The 12,656-nt window shown below is 35.4% G+C and overlaps 1 protein-coding gene across 3 annotated transcripts in view; it reads right to left on the bottom strand.

Annotated features, from left to right (window-relative positions):
• The window catches only part of dok7b (docking protein 7b), a 177,763-nt gene that overhangs the window by 16,620 nt on the left and 148,487 nt on the right, over positions 1 to 12,656 (bottom strand). For all 3 annotated transcript variants that reach the window (XM_051928240.1, XM_028801722.2, XM_051928239.1), the window contains exons 10-11: positions 12,475 to 12,535; positions 7,425 to 7,505 (exon numbers count right to left, since the gene is read on the bottom strand). In XM_051928240.1, the coding sequence (XP_051784200.1) occupies positions 7,425 to 7,505; positions 12,475 to 12,535 (142 nt within the window). The remainder of the gene's footprint in view (positions 1 to 7,424; positions 7,506 to 12,474; positions 12,536 to 12,656) is intronic.

Raw genomic sequence — 12,656 nt, 5'->3', positions numbered from 1 at the left:
AGAAAAAAGAGCAAAAAAGAAAAAATAATCTAGGTGCAAATTCAGAAAATAAGGAAAGTAATTATCAACCCGTAACAAGTGGAACTGAAACAAAGCACGCCCAATCGGGCTCAGAATTAAAAGACAGAGTAAAAGACAAAGTAGAACTTGATAAACACATTCACAAACGTTGGCACTATACACATGCAGAGCAGATTATGAAAGCAGTGGAATTCAAAAGGCTCAAAAAAAAAAACGTATGCGCGATACAAATGTGGAGAAAGTTAATATGAAAGTAGGAAAATTAGAAAGTATAAAAAATTAAAGTAAAGATCACAGTGGAACAAATGGAAACTATTACTTGAAAAAGGGAAAGTAATCACCACGGACCAGGTGTCACTGAAAAAAAAGCAGGACAAAGCGAGGTCAGAAATAAAAAACAGAGTAGAAAACAAAGTAAAACGTCATAAAGATGTTAAAAAACAAGGAGGCCAAACACATGCAGAGCAAGTTAGAGATAATGAAGACTGGAAGTCAAAAGACAAAAAAAACGTAAGCGCAAAACACATGCAGAACAAGATACAAAATATGAAAGCAGAAAAAAACAAAGAAAGTAAAGATCGCATTAGCGCAAAAAATGAGAAATTATTACTCAGAGAAATTAACTAAAAGGTGAATAAAGATCGAATATATGGACACAGGTGATATGTCAGAAGTATGTAAATAATGTAAGGCTTTGAAGTTGAAGTCAGAGAATTTCAAAAACGTGGTTTACCTCAAATGCATTTATTAGTTACTTTGCAAAAAAAATTATTAACTGCTGATGATGTAGATCGCTTTGTTTGTGCTGAAATTCTAAACAGAGAAACCTACCCTGAATTATGGTACAAAGTCATTAAACACATGTCTCACTGACCTCATTTAAAAGATTCAGCATATTGGGACTCGAAAGATTCCAAATATTGTTTTTACATAAATTCTGAAATAAAAGATAAACTAAAGAAATAGCAACAATTCAAAGAAAAAATCTTAAAAGTGTGTATCCGGAAAACCAAACACTGGGGTTGGCGAGTGAAATTGAGCAGGGGGCAAAGCCCCCTAGTCCTATATAAAATAAAAGATGTATATTGATTATTTTATTCAGGATATGAAGCTGGCTAACAATTAACAGATTATTAAGGTGCTGTTACACAAAACCCAGGTATGTAAATGTTCTGCAATGGTTGAATTTTGTTTTCTCATAAAAGTTGTATTTGTTAGTATTGTGGGACATATAGTCTCGCTGTCACATTTTCCAAATAAGTAGAGTCAGTGAAAGGCAAATTAAAAAAAATGATAATTTTACTTTTTTTGTTTATTTTTTAATGTGTTTAATGTGATACTCACACAAAAACTGGACAGGTATGTTAGTGAAAGGATACTACACTATCCTACTCCAAGCAATATGATTATTTTTGCTTTTTTGAGGCCTTAAATTTTTTATTCAGGAACTTCAACAGTTCATTTCTATATATCACTATTTCTTGACACAGATAGGTCATAAATTCCATAAATAAAGAAAAATAAAGAGGGGCAACATCACTAAAAACAATACAGAAATCTTTACAAACAAATTGTCCATCATTAAAATTGATGTTTTCCTTTGAAAATTTCATTTGGGTGTTTTATCACTTAATTTAAACCTTCTTTATAGCATGGGTTCGGAAAGTTGTACAGAACCAATATATAGTCACGTTTCAATTACAATGATCACAAATCAACATGTATTTTCCCTGCACCCTGTTGTCTTATCCTTTTAGTGTTTACATTTCTGCCCTTTACAAACTGCATGTCTAGAAAGTCCACTGATTGTACTGGCAGTTCTTTGTTTTATAGAGACCTATTAAGATCAATTAAATTTTAAGATTTTCTAAACATTGTCTAAAACAAAATTCTTTTTCTTTATACTCAAAGAGACACTACATTGTCCATCTCCCATATAATACAATTACAACAGCTATATGCATACAGCTAAAAAATCTGGTACTAGGAGTAATAGAATAAGATCTCATAGAATAAAGATAGCAAGTGTTTATTCATGTTTAGCACTCTTGAAAGACAGTGTGCTATTATAACATCTGTAACTTAGGATAATGAGACTAGACTGTTATGCTACAGGAGCCTCAACTTGCCTTCCGGTTTATATTATTTCTGCATGGTATTTCTCCATTACACATAATTACCTATATTAAATGCATTTTGTATTCACAATGCTCATAAACTAGCAAGGATATTTTAACTTTAAAGGATAAACTGTCATTAGTCTTATGACAACAGAGAAAAAAAATCTCCAGTATATGAGGATCTGGTGGTATTTTCCATTGGTCCTTTTATTTTATATATATTTTAATGCTATCAGTTTTATGCTTTGATAATATAATTTGGTGTGCTGTGTTTCAAAAATTGCATGCCATAGCTGTTTTCAGAAGACACCAATGAATGACAGCATTTTATATTAAGCACATGAAAAACTGAGCATTCTCATTGGAACTTTGCCTCTGTCAGGCACAGATTGACACTGCTCATCAGAAACATGGGTTTATTATCTGGTAGGCTGATTGGGAACTGGAATAACTCATGCAAAGGAAAATGTTTTTTATTATTATTATTTTATTTGAAAAAAAAAAAAGACTTTTCATAAAAAAGAAAATCTGTCACTAACAGTCTTTTGCAACATTTCCTTTTTTCTTCTTGTAATTTACTACAACATCTTTCACCAGCCAAGGGCGTCTGAAAGTTCACATGACTAATTGCAATAATACGTGTACAATGTTGCTACTCATGAACATATAGAAGACTTGTGACAAGACATTTATTTTAAGTAGAACTGATTGGAATTCACTTCATTGTAAAGCTTTTGATATTCATTTTGTGTACTTTTTAAGCAGAAACTTCAAGCTGTCCTGAACACATTAAGTGGTCAAAATATAGACATGCTGCAGAAAATGACTGAAACATGCAATGTGCATTCACCGATTTTATTTACATATACTTAATATATTGTGCCACCTCAGATCAATTCTCATGTCTTAACAAGTGGCAACAAACACTATATACCGTATATTGTATTTATGTATCTATCTACAGTATATCTATCTATCTATTATATATATATATATATATGTATGTGTGTGTTTGTGTATATATACAGTTAGGTCCATAAATATTTGGACAGAGACAACTTTTTTCTAATTTTGGTTCTGTACATTACCACAATGAATTTTAAATGAAACAACTCAGATGCAGTTGAAGTGCAGACTTTCAGCTTTAATTCAGTTGGGTGAAAAAAACAATTGCATAAAAATGTGAGGCAACTAAAGCATTTTTTTAACACAATCCCTTCATTTCAGGGGCTCAAAAGTAATTGGACAAATTAAATAACTGGAAATAAAATGTTCATTTCTAATACTTGGTTGAAAACCCTTTAATGGCAATGACAGCCTGAAGTCTTGAACTCATGGACATCACCAGATGCTGGGTTTCCTCCTTTTTAATGCTCTGCCAGGCCTTTACTGCAGCGACTTTCAGTTGCTGTTTGTTTGTGGGCCTTTCTGTCTGAAGTTTAGTCTTCAACAAGTGAAATGCATGCTCAATTGGGTTAAAATCAGGTGACTGACTTGGCCATTCAAGAATTTTCCACTTCTTTGCTTTAATAAACTCCTGGGTTGCTTTGGCTGTATGTTTTGGGTCATTATCCATCTGTATCATGAAACGCCACCCTATCAATTTGACTGCATTTAACTGGATTTGAGCAGACAGTATGTCTCTGAACACCTCAGAATTCATTTGGCTGCTTCTGTCCTGTGTCACATCATCAATAAACACTAGTGTCCCAGTGCCACTGGCAGCCATGCACGCCCAAGCCATCACACTGCCTCCACCGTGTTTTACAGATGATGTGGTATGCTTTGGATAATGAGCTGTTCCACGCCTTCTCCATACTTTTTTCTTGCCATCATTCTGGTAGAGGTTGATCTTGGTTTCATCTGTCCAAAGAATGTTTTTCCAGAGCTGTGCTGGCTTTTTTTAGATGTTCTTTAGCAAAGTCCAATCTAGCCTTTCTATTCTTGAGGCTTATGAGTGGCTTGCACCTTGCAGTGCACCCTCTGTATTTACTTTCATGCAGTCTTCTCTTTATGGTAGACTTGGATATCGATACGCCTACCCCCTGGAGAGTGTTGTTCACTTGGTTGGCTGTTGTGAAGGGGTTTCTCTTCACCATGGAAATAATTCTGCGATCATCCACCACTGTTGTCTTCCGTGGACGTCCAGGTCTTTTTGCGTGACTGAGTTCACCAGTGCTTGCTTTCTTTCTCACTCAGGATGTACCAAACTGTAGATTTTGCCACTCGTAATATTGTAGCAATTTCTCGGATGGGTTTTTTCTGTTTTCGCAGCTTAAGGATGGCTTCTTTCACCTGCATGGAGTGCTCCTTTGACCGCATGTTGTCTGTTCACAGCAAAATCTTCCACATGCAAGCACCACACCTCAAATCAACTCCAGGCCTTTTATCTGCTTAATTGATAATGACATAACGACGGACTTGCCCACACCTGCCCAAGAAATAGCCTTTGAGTCAATTGTCCAATTACTTTTGAGCCCCTGAAATGAAGGGATTGTGTTAAAAAAATGCTTTAGTTGCCTCACATTTTTATGCAATCATTTTGTTCACCCCACTGAATTAAAGCTGAAAGTCTGCACTTCAACTGCATCTGAGTTGTTTCATTTAAAATTCATTGTGGTAATGTACAGAACCAAAATTAGAAAAAAGTTGTCTCTGTCCAAATATTTATGGACCTAACTGTATATATATATATATATATATATATATATATATATATATATATATATATATATACATACACACACACACATACACACAAACACACACATACATACATACATACAATATATATGATGGGTGGCCTGATGAAAAAGGAGACTGCAAGACAGAAACAGTAAAATCCTAGGAAAGATGGAGAAACATGTACTGGCAGGGATGAATTGGTAATCCTAGAAAGTCTTTAGCAATAGAATTACCAAAGCCTACGAAAAAACTCGTAAATCCAGCCCACCTTAAATACCTTCCTGTAAATGTGCCAATAAAGACAAGCAGCAAGCAGCCTACTATTCCATCCCCCCACCGCCACAGAATGGCCACAAAGTTCTCCCTGTTCCAGCCTTCATTAACTGGGAGTGAAGTGCTGGAGTTTTAGAATGGAATATTGCATTAGTGCAATGATGTTTTCTGATTGGTACTATTCAGGCCATACAATAATTTCTTCTAAATGTCACATATATTTGTCTCTTTTTTTTTTCCCCGGTGCTGCGCTTACAGCATGCACCAGAAGGCGTGAGCTTATTCAGTGCGAGCAGAAGCACGCAGGTGGCCGGTTGCTTGTGCTATAACAAGCTTGACCTGGGAGCGATCAACGCACATGTACTGTGCAAGGCATATATGGGGTCCACTGAGAAAAGAAGAGCATTCATGGCTCACCTTGCCGAGGAACATTCTTTCCTCTTGCATGTCCTGGAATACAAAAGAAACACCACCATGCACCAAAATGTGCAGAATGGGCAAGATTGGGGGGGAAAAAAAACGCGGTCACTGATTACAAGCGCAAGAAAGTACACGAATGAATATGAATAAAATGAAAAATGTTGCATCTGTGACACAATGTTTTCCGAAATACAGGTCATAAAATAAATAATTCCAAATATCATATATACCTATGTCTCTGTTTTTTTGTCAGTGCGGCTTTGACTTCATGGACCATAAGGCGCATACTAATTCAGCATAAGCAGGAACACTCATTAAAATTAAATTAAAAAAATCAAGTGACAATGAGATACGAATAAGGCAGATTCACCAGCGTTTGTGTGTCAGCTTATATCCATCCAGATCAGAGAATTTCCAGTTCGATTGTCTCAAAACACCACTCACATCTACAGTTATTACCAGTTTTAAATAAAAAGTAACAGCATCAGATCACTGGGGGTGCGGTACAATGTATTGTGATCGTGATTGAGAGACTAAAAGTGAAAAAAAGGTAACTTTTACAAGTACTATAAATGTACACCGGCTGTTACAGATGCAAACCAAATGTATGTGTTTATTGTATAATATTAACAGTAAGAGCAGCTCACTACTCAAAATGGTAGATATACGAGGCAGGCAGGATCGAACCGGGGGACTCTTGATTATAAATCAGCAATTCTTACCGCTGTGCCAGGAAGCTGTTGCATCATCCTTGAACCTTTTATGAAATTGTTTATTTGATCTTTGCACTTCAGGCTTTACACATTATATAGTTTATGTCTACATTTTGTCATTTATTACTAAAATATGAAAAAGTTTCTGTTTTAACGATGTGTTTACACAGATTATTATAGAAAAGGAACACACATGAAATGCATGTGTTCCAAATAACGATCTATTATTTCCATTCTAAAACTCTAGCACTTCACTCCCAGATAATGAAGGCTGGAACAGGGAGAACTTTGTGGCCGTTCTGCAGTGGTGGGGGGATGGAATAGTAGGCTGCTTGCTGCTGGTCTTGATCGGCACATTTACAAGACAAAAGATGCTGACGGAGAAGTGCGAAGGGATTTAAGGTGGGCCGGATTTACGAGTTTTTCTGTAGGCTTTGGTAATACTAGTGTTAGACAGCGTATCCAGGAAGAAAAATCTGTGTACAAGTGATTAATTTTCTTTGACGGCATGCAAGCTGGCACTTGCTAAAGATTCCTGATTAAAGGATTCTTCTCCGTGTACTTTCTATTAACAGAAAATACATGTCTGCTATTGTATTAGAGATGGAGTACTGTTTACAAGCTCCTGGGAACTATGGATGAAAGGCAGTTGATGCCTGTCACAGTAGGTGAGAGTGGCCACAATTGCCAAATCACCAGTATGTACATGGAAAGATTATGGGTCATGTCATGAAGAATGATTTTTGGCTGCCCTCAAATAGGTTCTGGAAAACCATTTGGCAAATTAAGTGAATCTAGGCTCTTTTTAGTAAGGGTGAAGAAATGTTGTTTGTGATTGACAATATTGTTATGAAGCAGGAAGAATATTTTACAGCTCTCTTGGATCAGGATTGTGGGTCTGCCTTTAAATAATTCTTGAACCAACATTACTGAAGTGGCAGTCATACTAGAAGAAAGTGTACAAGAAAGTATCTCATACTATAGCAATCATCTGGTGCACAAGAACTAAGAAAATGGAAAATTTTAAAAAGTATGTTAATATGTATTTGAACTTTAGGTCAAAACTGGAATTCTTTTAAGAATGAACACAGGAATTAAAAATTCACAATTTGTAAATGGCATACAAGCACTGTGAATCAACAACAACATTACCATATTCAAAGCCAGGGTTCTGCTATAAAAGTATACAAACCATGTTCAGCAGATGAGCCTATATCACATGTCTTTGGAATTTCAGCTGCGGAGATCATCAGCTCATAGGTTCTTCGTGGATCTAAACGTGCATTAAAAAATATATTTGACAATTAGCATATTTGCTCACATGATAATACCATAGGGCTCTGTATTATAAAACCTTGATTCATCTGTATTTTATTGCCAATACAGAAAATATTTATTTTTTAAGATAGCATATTACAAACAAATGCAACCAGAAATAATTTAAAAATGAATATTGGTATGTTTCTGATTTAATTAGGGTTTGATATTAACTTATGCAGAATTTAAATATGATTATACAAATTGTTGCTTCGTACTTTTTCCCCTTCAAAAGTAATGAAAAAAAGAAATGTATTTACATTGGAAATGTAGCCTGACTTACTGCTAAAACAGTAGTGTCCCATTAATGACCTTTAAAGATTTTATAATGTTGTGCCATTTTCATACCACATTATTAATAAATATATACTGACACTTTTATAATTTGCTTTTAAAAGATTTTTTTTCTCCTTGGCAGCAAGATGCCTTAGTTTAATGGAAGTACAATACACTAAACCGCATACTTCATGTTTTATCTTTTCTGACAGCATCTGAAGTGAGTCAGTCTCAGATGTGCTGTACGATTAAGTCATTTAAATACAATAGCATAATATCCTGAAGTCCACTTTATCCAATTCAGGGTTAAAAGTGTATCTTGAAGGCATTGGACAGAAAGTTAAGTACCAGACTGGCACAGGGTTCAAGTCCATTGCAAGGCTCATTCACGCGCACTCCCAGTCTCACAATAGGTCAGTTTACAACTGACTATTAATCTTATATGACAACTAACATACATTACTTTATTCTATTGTGCATCTACAGCACTCTACTGTAATGTGTAAACCAGGTTTTTATGATTTTTCAAACTGTGTGATGACAGTACAAGGTGAATCTTGTTTGCAGTATTATAATTCAATTTGATTAAATTTTCAGCAGATTGAATTGCCTTATTTACTGTAAATTATTTAAGCCAATTTCTTTTGGCTTCAAAGTGTGGACTTTGTGAAGAGAGTAAGAGATGGACATGCTTCCCTCATGTTTAGGCAGAAAATGCAGAATTTTCATAATATTAACTAGTAGAAAATACAGTATTCCTAACACTATACAATAAGCTATATGTTCAAGAGATCAATAAATGAAGGAAATATGGTGTGTGCATCTTCTTTTCAGCATATCATTATTGCTTCATGAACATTCTGGCATATCCGACAACAATTCTTAAAATTAGAAGAACTTGCAAGTTTAAATATGTCAGTTTTCAGGTAGCTAGGATTGTTTTTTCCTTTAGTTTAGAACAGTGTTTCCCAAACTCGGTGCTGGTGAACTCCTGTGGCTGTAGGTTTTTGTTCCAACCAGCTTCTGTTTTTAATTGAACTCCTGGGATAATTAAGTGAACTGTTATTTCCCAAGTTCTGTGTTTAGGGAACAATATAGAAATTAGAAAACTAAGTTTGCCAAAAAAAATTAAAATGTACCAAGCAGTTATATAGGAATAATGTATTTTTTTTCTTTTTAACAGTATTTTCATCTTGATTTTCATTCTACTTTTCTAGGTCTTCTAATTGTTTAATTAATCCATTATTTACTCATTAGTGGGTTGGTTGCTAAAGTACTTGGCAGCCTTTGATTATTTAGTGTTGTTTGCCTGCGTGTCTGCTCTGTTCGTTTTAAATTGTCATTATTAAGATACAACAAAGGGGGAAAAAACTGCACAGAGAAAGGGCAAAGTATAATGAAATCAACAAAAGAGAGTTAAGCATTTAAATTTATAGCAAAACCAGAAATATTTCTAAATGTCTTATAAATGTAAAAATCATGCTGCTATGCTTTTCTGAATGTCGAATAAAAGAAAAAAAAAATACCAGTTAATTAAATAAGATCAGTGCTGTCAGGTGTTGTCACTGATTAGGTATCCGGTTGGAACAAAAACCTGCAGCCACAGTGGGGCCACAGGACCGAGTTTGGGAAACACTGCTTTATACAATAGGTGTTACTACTATTAAAAAAATAATTTTAGTTGAATGTTTTAATATTAATACTGAGTCATGTAGACTCGAAGCTTCAAGTCTGGAAGCAAATACTGACTTTCTTCAGCAAAGGCTGGTGATGTTCCTGCAGCGTAATAGGTTCACTATCTAAAATGACTACACTCTCCCATGCTTACTGTTGCCTTCCAGAGAAAAGGACTGCCTGCTTCTGACAGAAATATGCTGGTTCCCTTATCAGACATATGAACTGGTACTTCTGAAAACATCTTATGGAATTTAATTTAACCTATCCTGGTCCTGTCACCAAGGTTCATATTATCGTTCTTGTCTTGGTCATGTTGGCTGTCCCATTCAGTCGTCCAATCACGCTGAACTTTATAAAATAAAATATTGAGTGCCTTTGTAAATGTAGACATTTGCTTTCATATATTTTTAACATTAATGGTCACAAATTGCTCATTCTTTTTCACAGCTAAAGTATATTAAAAATCCCAACAGATGCCTTATCTCTTCTAGTTATAGAAGCAGAAGTGTTACGTAAGATTAGTTTTGAGGATCTGATCAAAGACTTTGAAATTACAAAAAGTAAGGGAAAACATTTCAAATAAAAAATAAAGTGTAAGTCGACAATAATAAATATTATTCTCCATCTTATTGTAAGTTAAATAAAATTTTATTTTACAGTTTAATATTGTTTATATTTTGAATTAGATATATATGAAAACACCAAAATCTAAGTGCTTAGGGCCTATTTATGCCTATTTGTTGTCGTAAAATGTTTTTTGTATCTCCATTATTACTTCATAAGTATCCACTACAGTATAAAGCTCACTTTGACTGTTCTTGTATTAACGAGTACCATTCAGATATGCTAGTACTCCAGGTTCTTGAAATTATTTAATACAAACAAAATAATTATTTTAATAGCTTAAATGATAATCTAATCTAACCAATGAAATAAGGATTTCCTATCTTGGATTAGTTCTATTATTTGATTCTAACACAAAAACACACTGTACTGTATTCCTCTTTACTTTCACTTATGTGTCACTTTGAATTTTGTAACCCTTATACTCAATAAACTCCAAGCATAACTGGCTTTTGCCTTGACATGGCTTTCTCATTCTGATTCGTGTGGCTTCACTTTACTGATGGATATTTCCATTGAATCCATCCAGCTGGTAGCACCAGAATACAATGCAGCTTTGGCCACACATTGTGAAGGAACCCAAAGACGCTTTGGAATTATGTCAGTCATTTTCCAACCCGCTATATCCTAACACAGGGTCATGGGGGAGCCAATCCCAGCCAGCACAGGGCGCAAGGCAGGAGCAAATCCTGGGCAGGGCGCCAGCCCACTGCAGGACACACACACACACACACCAAGAACACACTAGGGACAATTTAGGATTGCCAATGCACCTAACCTGCATGTCTTTGGACTGTGGGAGGAAACCGGAGCACCCGGAGGAAACCCATGCAGACACGGGGAGAACATGCAAACTCCACACAGGGAGGACCAGGGAAGCGAACCCAGGTCTCCTTACTGCAAGGCAGCAGCGCTACCACTCTGCCACCGTGCCACCCAATTAAGTGAATTGCTAGAATAAACTATGGACAGCACTAGCAGTACAAAAATTTTTTTACCATTAGGTATCCCTATAAATTTCAGGACAATAAAAAAACAAAAAGTACAAGTAATAATTATTTTATATAGTACCTTTCTACTTAATCCCAAAATGTTTTACAAGGACAGATCCATAGTGCAATTGTTTATTTTGTCAGCCAGGCAACCTTAGGGCATGACTCATGGGAGCAGAGTTGACTGATATTATATGGATGGATTTGGATATGACACTGCCACTAACCCAATTTCCATTTGCTTTTAAAAGAAGGAAATCTATCTGGAGGACCAATGATGTCACTTCTGCTCAAACAACAGCGGCTCCACCCCGACTGTTTCCACCTCACTGCATAAACCACCTGACCCAGAAAGTCTTTGCTCTTTTGACCCAGCCTTCATGAGAAATGTAAGTTCTTGAAGAGCTAAACACTTTATCATTGACTTATCCTTCTTATTTCCCTGTTGTTTTCGTACTGAACATTAAATGGGGTGACGCACTGATCCCCCAACTCTTTTTTTTTGTTGGTTTTATTTTACTATAGATATTTATTGTCATGCATTTCCGCCTTGCTGGTTCTGTGACTAGCCTACAACGAGAAGGGAGCTGTACGCTAACAATGTCTTCTTTCCCTTCTGCAGTTCTGACGGTCTCAGGATGATGCCTAATGCCCACCTTAACCCTCAAGATGGCTCTGCCTGTTCTGGTCTGGACATTCTAAAAAGCAAGCTGCCCTGAAGGATGGCAGCTGATTCTGAGACCAAATGGCAAAAGAGACGGAGCTCCCTTTAACCCACCATGTGGTGTAGTTTCTTGAAGTTGGATGATTTACCCATGAATTTGATAGTACTTGGGAAGCGGTAAACGTGTTTTTTATTTTTTATTTTGGCAAATGTCAATGATTACATAGTTTATTCTTACTGGCTATCTCACAGTCTGTCAACCAGTCACTGTATATATATATATTTTATATGTTATAAATGTTTTATGTTATACAAATGTAATAATGTATAAATGTATATAATGTTTTATATATTATATGTTTTACCTTGGCCTGGTAGGTATTAGGCAGGATAAATTATGTGCTCAGTATCACATAATCAGTCAAAACTAGGAAATAAACTAGCAGCTTTGTGCTTTAAAATCCAGTGCAAGAGCAGAAATATACATTTAAGCCACATATCAACATACTGTATTCCCAAAGCTAATTATGGGACTTTCATATTTTTACCCTTTTGTGAATTTTCACTTTTTGTGAATCTGCTTGCTGTTGACCTGTTAAATGTTTACATTATATTAAAGTTATATATAGTGTTAAGAACATCTACACAAATATTTTACATTTTTTGGTAATGCATAGGTAAAACAGGCCTACCTTCTGCTGCATGGCCAGTTTTCTGTTGACCACAGGCAGCCATTAGTTCATAGCCCTCCTTCTGCAAACAGTTAAGAATTTTATTAAAACATTTTTAAAAATTAAGAACTGGATATCATACTGTACATGCAGTATATGGCAATTAGACATAATGATATACTATGATGGTCATTAAATATATA

This window comes from Erpetoichthys calabaricus, chromosome 5 (genome assembly GCF_900747795.2).
Source record: "Erpetoichthys calabaricus chromosome 5, fErpCal1.3, whole genome shotgun sequence".
In the NCBI taxonomy this organism is placed as follows: Eukaryota; Metazoa; Chordata; class Cladistia; order Polypteriformes; family Polypteridae; genus Erpetoichthys; species Erpetoichthys calabaricus.
The sequence above is the reverse complement of the archived record's forward strand: the minus strand, read 5'-3'. Positions and strand labels throughout refer to the sequence as shown.